The 12027-nt window shown below is 42.3% G+C and overlaps 2 protein-coding genes across 2 annotated transcripts in view; both read right to left on the reverse strand.

Annotated features, from left to right (window-relative positions):
* Positions 1 to 7178, reverse strand: part of RNF43 (ring finger protein 43) — a 62069-nt gene extending 54891 nt beyond the window's left edge. Inside the window, exon 1 of the mRNA XM_040532524.1 lies at positions 5229 to 7178. Within this exon, the coding sequence (XP_040388458.1) occupies positions 5229 to 5465 (237 nt within the window). The 5' untranslated portion in view covers positions 5466 to 7178. The remainder of the gene's footprint in view (positions 1 to 5228) is intronic.
* Positions 7179 to 8032: 854 nt separating this feature from the next.
* The window catches only part of HSF5 (heat shock transcription factor 5), a 30005-nt gene continuing 26010 nt past the window's right edge, over positions 8033 to 12027 (reverse strand). Inside the window, exon 6 of the mRNA XM_040532525.1 lies at positions 8033 to 10380. Within this exon, the coding sequence (XP_040388459.1) occupies positions 10313 to 10380 (68 nt within the window). The 3' untranslated portion in view covers positions 8033 to 10312. The remainder of the gene's footprint in view (positions 10381 to 12027) is intronic.

The following is a 12027-nucleotide window of genomic DNA, read 5'->3' on the forward strand; positions in this document are numbered from 1 at the left end:
CTGATTCTAGCCGAGACTACCTACTCTGCATACGGATTTTAATGGCTCACCTTTCAAATAAACACCAATCCTATACTAATTCTAATTACTTATACTATACTAATCTATAGTGTATATTCTACTGTATGCTACCTTAATACTATATACCCAAATCTTACAAGGTCTGTTTGGCCCAAATAGTTTCTTGACCACTATCAACGTACTTTTGTTGGAGTACAATTGCCTTTTTAATTCCTTTTGACATTTCCTAAGACTATTTTTACTTTCTTGAGTAGTATTTATGTCACCTTGAAAGATACTTTTTTAAACTATAAGAGCCATTTGTTGCACTGTTCCACTTTACTGCAATTCCCAGTTCTAAAGGTTGCTGTCAGAGTTCTACTTTCTGGTACTCAGACAATGAATTTTATTATACTGCAGTCAGTATAAGTGGCTCAATTATTGCTAGCTTTTGAGTTAGTTCTTGCACATTATTCAACACTAAGTCAAGAATATCTTTCTGTGTACTCTAGTACTGGCTGTTCCAAGAGGCAGAAATTGCTTCTTTGAACTTACTCTTATTGTGCTATCTGACCAGTTTATTCACAGGTAATTTAAGTCCCCATTATCATTTGGTTAGACTTTCCCACTTCTTTGATCTCTGTCAACATTATGCACTCAACATCCTTTTGTTGATCCAGGAGCTGGTAGTATATAAGACTACTAATATATTTACTTTCTTATGGGTTGGGAGTGTAACCCTCTACGAGCAGTTAAGTAGGTGATTATAATTCCCCAGCAGCACTATGCATTGCAACACTGGAAACACTCCATTTCTGGGATGATCATGTTGAATTCACCATGTCAGTATGTAACTTCAAGGTAACTTCAATGGTTAATCGTCATTGCTGTTCAAAATGCACCGTGCTTCTTTTCTGACTTCATCTATAAATGATAATCAGCTTTTCGATTGTGTACAACACCTAAAAAAGCTTATGATTTAAGATCTAATTCTCACTCGTTCCACCCTAACTAGAAGGCTGACTTTAAAAACATTGTTTTTTAATAATTTATTTCTTTGGAGGGAGAGGAAAAGAGGATAATCCTTGCTCTGAGCACTTAGGGAGTTTGTTCTGTGCTGTCAAGATTTTTTCTGCAGTCATAAGCTAAAACAATGTGCTCAGTGGGTAAATGAAAGTTGACTTTCTCATGCAATCACCTAATTATGTAACTGCTAAGACTATACGGAAATGAAACAAAGTATTGTGAGACTTGTGATAAAGTAAGACTTCTACTACCTCATTTTTTTTCCTGCATGTAGGCATGTAAAGTGATTGACCATCGGTTTGCCTTCTCTGTACTAAAGAGAGTAGTTAGAGTTTAGATATCTCTTTTCAAATATTGTTGTTTGGGACTTTTTCAAACTTTTAATATTATTTCCAAAAATACTAGCACCAGAACTAAAGAGAAAACTTCATTAATGATCCCAGCCACACCATACCTACTAACAGTACCATCCTTTCCCTTGTATACAAGACTGAGGTTATATATACTCAAATAAAATAAATAAATAAATAAATAAATAAATAAATGCTAGTGCTGTTTTATTTATGTATGCTTGTATATCCACTTTTCTAGAAAGCCTTTAATTAAGCGATGTGCTATTTCTCAAATAAAGTTTTTTTCTTCCACAATATTAAATTTGCATGTGAACTCTGTTGTGACTCGAATTGGGCTCCAAATCTTATATCTCCTTTTGTCAAGTCTCTAAATGTCTCTCTCCTTTTCTTTCCATGCATTTCCTTATTTTCCTATATATCTTCAAAATAACATTGTGAACTCTCTCCAGTATCAAATGGAAAGTGAGGCATTGGGTAAGAAGGAAAACAAGATTTACTCATCAAAAGTAAGCTAACAGAACAGCAAAATATCAAAAGCAGAGGTTGTAGAAATTGCATTAGCAATCATATTGAAGCAAGCTGATCTGGCACACAGCTACAGGAGTTGTGATTTGGAGGGCATGCTGAATCGTTAGCTGCTGCTGGATTTCCATCTAGCAGTAAGATCCAAATACATTCTTTACAGCCTACTTGTCTGAAAGGCTTGGTTCTTCCATTTTTAATACAGGGACTTTTTCTGACTTCCCCGGGACTTTTTTTCAGAAGAAGTGCAGACTTTTGCATGCAGTGAGCTCAACAGAGATCTAAACCTCCAGCCATCTGGAAACTGCCAGCTAGTACATATGCTACTTCTCGCTTGTTAAGCAATAGTTAATGCTTAGAGCATGTAATATCTGAGCAAGCTTGTGCTCTGAACAGGCTTGAAGACGATTTCTGTAAGAAGTCTAAGGTGTTGGTTTTTTGACCTATAAAGTCTGAAGTGGCACTGCCTACTTGAGAAATTCCTCTCCCTTTGCATCATCCGGCAGCAGCCCTGAGCCTCTGCAGTGCCAGAGGCAGTGCTGCTGGGCCCCAGCGGTGTCCCGACGGGCAAAAGGCAGAAAGGAAAACCCAGACATTTCCCAGAGAACTGGTGATGAGGCAAAGGGGGGTGAGTGGGAATTTGGCATTTGGGTTATTTGGGAGGTAAGAAAGATAGTTTTAAAGTCACTAAAGAATGCGGCACTATGGTCAAAGTTAGTTTCTGTGGATGATCCTGGAGAACAAGTCAGGAAGAAGAGAGAAGAAGAAAATATTATGGTAGAAGTATGGTTGGTGAGACTCAATCACGGATATGCTGGATTTTCTATATAATTAGGAATGTATTTCCGAAAGTATATTTACCAAAACAACATAAGAAACCTACAAGTTAAATAGAACTTTACTTGAATATAGGCCTAATCCTGTAGCACTTACCCTTAAGCAACCTCATTATCCTGCTGACCTAAGAGAACATTATCTTGAAAGCAGGACTGGACTACGCATTCACCTTTCCCAAGCTAAACTCTGCAGTTTGTGTTCTCATGTGATGCATATGAGGACTGGCTGCATCTTACTGACTCCGACACAGCCAAGAAGGCCAATCCAAAACCAACGTAAAACTAGACTTCTTAGTTCATTAATTGTAAAGATGCCTAAATTACATATAAAGAAGCAATTATGAAGGTATGTGTGAACAGGCTGAAGTTTATTTACCTAAGAGTTCCAATGACATCAAAGTCAAGCACGTGGCCCGTAACGTTTTTGCAAGACTGGGATGTTGGCAACCACATGTAAAATGAGATTTTCCAATAGAGCATAATTCAGGTGTATTTAATACCGACTGTTTAAATGCATACTAAAAATAGTTCTTCCTACTAATTTCTTACTCATATTCTACCTTAGCAGTTATGGCTTCATTTCCCATTTGGTCTCAAGTTTTGACTTTCCAAAGGCAAGAACCCACTGAAGGCTCAGGACCCAAATATTGACATGACATTTAATATCACAAGTTTCATTATACAGTGGCATAATTAGAAACTACGCTGTAAGATACACAGGGTACTGGATGAGGTGGACTCGAGCCTTCCCAGAGCCCTGTGCCCAGCACCATGCAAACATCCTGCTGCAGCAGGCAGTTTGACACCCCAGTCCCAACATCATGCGCTAATCCTGAAACCAGATCCAGATGTGCAAACCCTTCAAAACTGCACCCGAATTCAGCGGGATACAGAATAGGAACGATCACCTGTGCAAATCTAGCTGCAGGACCAAGGCCTAAAATCATATACAATGCAGGTCCGCGTCTGTTTACACAAACCGAGCAGATTAGGTTAGTGTTTCTGTAACCCTCTCCATTTTGAGGATGATTTTTAAAGAATGAAGTTCTGTAAACCCTACACTATTCATGGCTTAGTATTCAAAATGCCTCATTTGTTTGCACTGCAGGGTGGGCTTCAATGGCTGCACGTGACACAAAAATCACAGTTTGAATCACTGCATTTGGTTAGAAACATTCAAACATCATACAGAAGAGGTTATCACCTTTTCATTTCAAAAAGATCCATACTCTATACTTTGTGCTCAGTTGCAACACCACTGTAGTTTTTGTAAGGAATAAATATTGACTTTCCTGGACATTGCCTCACGACAGAACAGGACCTTGAGTACATTTGACTAAGATATTTTTTACCCTGGTAATATAACTTTATAACATAGCTTTCATTCCAGTTATCCGATTAGTTCAAAAGGCTTTGCAAACAGGATCTATAAACATCACAAATTATCTATTTTAATTTTCAGCCATGTGACTCTGTTTTAAAGCTGGCTCAATTGCATTTCTTTTCTTTTCAGACTATAAAAAACTTTTGATTTTAACTTAAATTTACAGGTTACAGCCTTAATTAAGATTCAGATTGCAACATACCACATTTGCAAAGTCAAGCCTGAAAAAAGCCATGCAAAAATTAGGGTTCAATATTAACATGGGTGATTTTGTCATTCTTGGTTTTCAAGAATAAAGCACATGATGAGCAAATTACCAACAGAAAAGAGGGAGTACACAAAGTCTCAGAAACTGATCTCAAAGCATATTGTAAACAGGAGATCAGCCTGTTCACTGAACAGCACAGCTCTCAGTAGCATCTGTGTCTCACAGTGAGATGTTCGGATGCTCTCCCTTCTTAGAAAAGGTCAGAAACCAGCATGAATTTTGCTTACAAACATACATGGTGGTGGCACCGTACAGGAACTACTGGATGGGTAAAATGCAGCTTCCAGGTACAGGTGGTACTACAGGCAAGACTACAGCTAGAACGGTCAGTAATTCTGGGGGGCAACACCTGGACGTGTATTTTAGCTGTAACAGAACCCTAGCTTTTAGCAGAAGCGTGCACAGATTTCAGAAAGAAAAATAATCATGTTTTCTGTTAGATGTTTAGTGTCCCAACATGTGACTCAACACAGTCAGCTTTATACCATCAATTAAGATATGCAATAATCTTCCTGGGATCAATTGACCATATCCAAAATTAACATTAATACTAGCATGACTACATATGGTAGCAGAATGAAGAGGCAACCACTTACATAAGCACTTCTGCCTCAAAACACAGTGCAGGGTTGAAGAGCAGCAGCACAAAGAAACAAAACAAACAGGTGGACAGCTCACATGAAAAATACCTTGTTGCTCAGGTTATAAATGTGTAGTCAGGAAATCAAGCCAAATGCTTCAAGCTGGAAGCTGGTGCAGCAAGGAGAAAAAAGGGGGCAAGGATAGAAAGAGTGGGATCGTGAGATGGGCAGGGCTGGATAAAACAGAGCTGCTCTTACCTGAAGCAGTTTTCCTTCGGCTGGAGTAACCTCAGCGACATTTGCGAACTCTCCCTCCAGGATGATCGGCTCCACTTTCAGGGGGATCACCCTAATGATCGCCTTCTGTGCCGCCGACCTCTCAGACTCGACTGCCGCTGCCAGCGCCAGCCCTGTATGGCCAAGTCCTACCTGCAGGGTAGCCATGAGCAGCCAAGGCCAGAGGACAGCCAGCTGCAGCTGGGGGCCACCACTCATGCTACCAGCTGCAGCAGCGCGCTCCGGCCACACATACCGCTCCGAACGCGTCCTCGCCCTGCCAGCAGCTTCCAACAGCGGGTGCAGGGCGTGCAGCGCTGGCTCCTGGGGCGCAAGAAAATGGGGAGAGAGGGGCTCGGGCACCGGCCACTGCCAGCGCTGCTCACTGCGCGGCCCTCCTGCTTCTCGCCATCATCGTTTCTCTTCCTTGGTGCCACGTGCTCAAAGGCCGCTCGGAGCTGAAAAGCATACTTTAAACCAGAAAAAAAAAAAACACAAACAAAAACCCAACCACTGAAGTTATGAGTCCCTCCTCTAGAAGATAGATCCAGAAAGATCAGTAAAAGAGAATGAGCATGTCGCAAGCACGGGTTCAGTTCAGACACAGAGGAATCTCCCGCAGCATTAAGAACTCGTCAGGTCCGCAGAGAGGAGGCACAGGGAGGTTCCTCCATGGACGCAACGTCCTGGTGTCTCCTTCCCAAGAGTTAGGAAGATCGTCAGGTTCAAAACATCCATCTCACATATGCTTGAGAGACACATCTTCTTGCCAGCAAGGCATCTCTTCCACAATATATGCTCATGCTCTTAAAGTTGAATGTTGTCTACAGTTACTGGTATCCTTCTTAAAAATTATGCAGGAGGTATTTCTTGCATTTGGGGTAAAAACAAAAGTTTGCTACTGTATTGTTCCCTTCCAAAGCAAATCAATCCCTTCCATCCTTCCTGTGCCAGAAATGCTTCATTCAGGCTTAGAGATCAGTTCTCGTTTTCGCCTAACAATCCAGGCTCGGTCTGACTTTGGGTGCAATTCCCAAGGATAACTATTGAAGTACAAAGCTTCTCTTCATAGTTTCAAGTTCCCAGGAGATTTTAAGAAGGCCCCAAAACATGCTAAAAGCTTAGACACCAAGCAAAGCAGGTATCAAGCAAAAAGTTACCGCATATCTTGTTTCCTTCACGCTACGAGTTCCGGTATGACCACTTCCAAGAAGATCCCAACTAAAGGCCCCACAAAATGAAAAAAACATAAAGTTCCACGGTCTTCCCCAAAGTCACATGAAACGTATCGAGGAGTCTTCATAACTGGGAGACTTTACACAGGGGGTATGTGCAACCAAAAATTTAGAGCAATCACTCTGCTGTGAAGAGAAGAAGTGATTAAAAAAAAAAATATCTGCAAACCTGTTAGGCAGCACGCCTGCTGCAACCCGCAGGGGCTGGGACAGATGGAAAGGCTTCTACAAATCCCAGAAAAAGTTACTTCCAGTAGCTTAAGGAAACCAAGCGCGTCCGACGATGTTTGGTTCGGGTCTTCTTGCTCCTTTTTAGAAACGCAATCTGTTCTTAAAAATAAGGAACCCTTGAAAAAGAAGTCACGGAAGACAAGCCGCCTCACGCACATGCAGCAGGCAGGTAGGTGCGAGTGGCGCTCCGCAGCCCGACGGAGAATCCAGCGAGATCAAAGGGAGAAAATTACCGCAGACAGAAAGCTCCCGGGGCAGGCATGGCTGCAAGTGAAGCGTCCGCATGCAACCCACAGCCTCGGGAAAGAACCCGGCCCCCTGTCGGGAGAACTCCCGCGGACTACCCGGGGCTCCCTCCCCGCGCAGCCCGTGCGGGCACCGGCTCTAGGCGCGGCGCGGGGCGGCAGCCGAGGCACGGGCGGCGCGGCCGCGGCGAGCCCCGCGGGGCTGCTCGACCATGGCCGGGGGCGGCCGGATCCCGCGGCGGGCGCGGAGCCGCCTTCCTGCCGCAGCAGCGCCCGTGGGCGAGCGCCGGGCGCGGGAGGGCTGCGAGGCGGCCGCGGCTCTCGGCTCGCGGCTCCTACCTGCTGGCACAAAGTGAGGGTGGAGCAGCGCCGAGCGCCCGCCCCGGCCCCGGCCCCGGCCCCGGCGCCGGCCCCGCTCCCGGGCGCCCCCTCCCGCCCCGCCGGCCCGGCCCCGCCGGGCTCCCCGCGTTTCCCCCGGCCTTCCCCCCGCTGCCGCCCATCGAGAGGCAGCGGTAGCCCTTTTCTGGCCGCTGCTTGCTGCGAGGCTTCAGGTCAGGCTGATGTCAGAGGTCTGGAATTCAACTGTTATTCTCCTCTGACATCACCGAGAGGTGAATAATGCTGCAGGTCAGACCTATAACCTCAAAGTAAGGTTGCAACTGGAAATTTGTGAACGGGGGCGCGGTGGAGTGGTGCTCGAGGAGGGCACTCGGACACGAACGTGAAAACAATGCCCGGCCTGCAGAAGGCGTATGATCCGGGCAGGAGTTGCCAGGATTCGCCGTTGTTCCTGGTGCTCACGAAAAAGCACCTTCAAGAAAGCGGAGATTAATGAACTTTTTTTTCGGTGGTGTTGTTACGCGTACAGCTAAACTAATCCCTGGAGTAACTCCTTGAAAGTAGAAGGTTACACAAAGAAGAATTGCTCTGCTTTTAAAAACAAGAACGTGGTTGCGGGGGTAATGGGTGTATGCCGATAAAAGTGGCAGGAGGAACTGCTGAAACACAAAGGACTTTTTCCAACTATGATAATACATCATTTGTAAATCAAAAGAAAGAAAATATAGGTGCAACATCCATATTTCGGTTTGAAAGTTTAATTTATTGCAGATTGGTGCAACCATGCTGTCTGAGCAGGACGATAAAAGAACGTCCACGAGGTAAACAAAATTGCACTGTGTTCCCATTAACAAGAACATAGTTAAAAACAAGGTCTTGCTACAGAAGTTACTTTTTATTATTTACTGACTGAACTAGATCCACGTTAAGGTGCTGAAGCGCTAGACCTTCAATCTAGAGGGCCACCTGAGACTTGTGAGGCCTTGTGCAGCAATATACTAATTTCCTAAGCTAGCGAGTGCCCTTTCTCCTGTGCTCTCTCCCTACGTCAGGGTGAGCTGATTAAGAATGAAGGGAGCTTACATCCATGTGTGTTCTGAAAGTGATGTACATCAGGAGAGCCAGCTCCATAGCCTTTCTAGATCAGCATATTAAAAAATTCTAATATGAAAGATTTCGTAATTTGCCTTTAGAACAACAGAGCATTATCTAAGACCCTGAGATTCCCCTATCTTGAATCTCCAAAAGTGTCAAATCTTTCGGTGGCAAGCAGGAATAAGAAAGGTAAGCTAAGAAGTTCCCTTTGTAGTGTATGTGAATTAAAGAGGTAGCAGCTCCAGTTTGATAAGGCTGAAATCCTTTTAAGTCCATCTCCTTACACCTTGGTCTGTGAGGGCTAGTCTGCTGCTGTCAAACCCCGTTACTATTGATGGCACCAACTCCTACAGGACACAGATCATCCACAATTTCCACAGCATATTATGCAACAGTCTCAAGCCATGTCAGCTGTAGGGCATGAAACCAAACTTAGGTGACGAGCTGCAGCAATGTTATTGAAAAACTTTTCCTTTTAACTACCCAGATACTCTCATTCATGTACAAATGGTTTCCATATACTTTCATTTAAGAAGTAGGACTTGAACATAACCACCTAACCCTTCACTATTCATGTCAACTGAAATTGTACTGCACATATATCCTGTAATATACGATACAGGATAACAAAACTGAGGACAACCAGTATGGTAACACTCCCACTAGCCTTGACCTAAAAGCATCCTCAGATTGCATTTGTCTAGTTTGGACTGCTGGTGAATAATCAAAGGCTTTGCCCCGGTTTGTTCTACCACTCAACATTCACTTAGGACACCCTGACCACAGCTAAAAGCTACATAAAGTGCTGGAGGGTATAGCTGAGGCGGTCCTGATAAATTCTGTTTCTTTCTTGTGTGAAAGGACTGGCTCTAATTAATTTTAAAAGAAGCATGAACACAGATGACACAATTAAATCTATGTTTTTGGTGCTCTTTCACATGTATTTCCCTAACATAAATATAGACTGTGCCCACTTTATCCTTTAAACAGTATATTAACATAAATACAAATGCATAGCTATTAAAAACTTTAAATATACTATCAATATAAATACAATCAGATTTAATATGTTAGAATGTATGTAAGACCTACTTAAAATAAAGTACTAAAACAACAGATAACTTACCATTACATATATTATTGGAATCAAAAAGAAATTATTAAAACAGGACAATTCTCCGTAAATGTAAAAGATCAGCAGCTGTCATGTGTAACGGATACCCACCAGAAGGGACACACTTGTTGCTGAAACAGAGCATTGGTTTAGGAAAGAAGAGCATTTCCTGGTTAATCACTCAGAAAATTAGCTCATCTTTCCCATAGCTGCTCTCCTGAAATCCCTGACCCATTCAGACCTAGAATCTTGTGACTTTCCTGCGCTTTTGTTTCATACACAATTCCCATTAAAGAGCCACAGTATGACTTCAAGCGAAGACGGTGAGAGCACCAAACAGCATCTGTGCCGAGTACACTGTAGCTTCCAACAATGTTAAATAAAAAGATTCCAAATACAGCAATAAAACCAACTTGCTTCCCAGTAAGAAAGTTTTGGAAAAAGTTTTTAAAGCTGTTCCTGTTTACAGGAAGTCCAGATTTTCCATATCTAAAAAAATGAGCGGCTAAGTATTTACTTCATATTAAATATTCTGACCACTAGGCGCTTTATAACTTGTCGGGTAGAAAATGTAATGGAAGAGGTGTAAAAAAGCATGGAGTGACTAACACCTCACAAAGTTAGAATGAAATTAAAAAATATAGTGGTGTTTTGTGTTCTGTTTTTTTTTTGTTTGTTTGTTTTGTTTTTTATAAACAGTTGAAATGATCCAAAGTGCCTGTTGTGTGCAAGACATTGCCTCTGGAGTCTGACAAGAGAACCCAGCTGGCAGCTGCTGCACATTTTCACATACTTGTCACCCACTTCTCACTCTCTTATTTCTTCCTTTGGAAAGTGCCCCTGCTTGCAAGCTACATCTACCAGCAGATGGAGATCTAGGAAGAAAAGGGAATACTGAGTAAATATCAGTCCTTGTATATGTCACTAAACAGCATACATAGCAATTGTAATTCTATCAGGTAATACAGAAAATGGCCTGAAAGGCAGATTATAACTTCAGAATTTGAAGTCTACTGTTCAAGAATAGGAATTATTCAAATTTTGCAAAATTTTAAATGAAAGACCAAAAAAAAAAAAGTGACTTGTGCTTCTATTCTTCAGGGTATATTTCTATATGCATTCACTGCCATGGGTACCAACTGCCAAAAGCTAATTACTGTAAAACCTCAGCCGTGTCTACAGAAATGGCCATTCAGCTTATGATACATACCTTCATTTATGCAAAAAGGCACAATGTCCTCAAAGTATACCATAGCTGGTGCCAATACGCAAGAGAAAACGCACTGTGTCATAAACAGGACAGACAGACTTTTTTAAAAAAATACCTTGATCCAAAGCAAAATGGAGATAGTTGTAATGTATAACCAGACCAAAAAGGTAAAATGTAGCATCTTGCAGGTCAAGGAAGTGAACAAGTACCCTGATAGAGTCACAACAGTACTACCACTGCAAATATCACCCCTGTAAACTACAAGCCCTTAAAAGAAACATTCACATCTTAGAACAAGGGCTGGAGTCCTTTTCCTTCCTCCATACTGCAGAATAACTGCTGAAAAGACAGCAGTTCTGCACTTTCTGACATCCACCTCCTGCCAAAGCAGACTCTGTTGGGAATGAATCTCGAAAAGGCATTGGCATGGAGAAGTGAGGGGGCTAGTAACAATGCAACTCTCAATTGTGTAAATATGGGAGATAGCATCTAACATCCACTCATACAAACAGCAGACTGCCAGGACACCTGAGAGTCCTTCACTGAATGGATAATGAAATAAAGGTAATAGCAACTGAGCTAGAGAAAGAACCTGCAGCTCAAACTTTTGAGAGCAATTTCACTTTGGGCTTCCAATACAGGACATGTTGAGAGTCCTGGGCCAGGCCTGTCTCTGCAGTAACCCTTAACACTTTCGTAGAGGATTTCACCATGTCCTACTAGGAATGTTATCTGAACAGTAAAGTGTTTTTTGTCTGGAAGGTGCAAGAAATAATTCAAATGAACATTCGCATATACAATAGCATGGGAAACCTTGCCTGAATGAAGATCTGACCTTAGCAATTGCACCTATAAATCTAAATAACCTTGCGGTGAATGAGAAGGAATGCATAATGACACAACTGTAGTGGCAAGGGAGTGGGTGGTAAATGTCTAGGGCACCTGGAAGCATAACGAGAGATTCATCTGAGCCAGTGGCATCTCAGTATTATGTCTGTATTCTTGTTGCAAAAAAAAAAAAATAATTAAAGGAAGTTGCCAGATTATTTGAAGAAAAGGATCAGATGACTCACCAAAAAAATAAAAAAATAAAGACAGCCATTGAGGAAGAAAGCTTTTCCTTAATGTATCAGAATGCTTAAATCCAGAAGGATCAAATTCTACCTGCGCCATTCTGAGATCTCTCCTTTCAGAATCTGGTCCTTCTTATGTACTCTCTTAGAAGAGAAAACACAAACCACAGATACTAGCTCCAGTATAGCTATATTCACTAGATGAGCATACCAGTGGAATACAATGCACAGGAGATGGG

This window comes from Cygnus olor, chromosome 20 (genome assembly GCF_009769625.2).
Source record: "Cygnus olor isolate bCygOlo1 chromosome 20, bCygOlo1.pri.v2, whole genome shotgun sequence".
Classification (NCBI taxonomy): Eukaryota; Metazoa; Chordata; class Aves; order Anseriformes; family Anatidae; genus Cygnus; species Cygnus olor.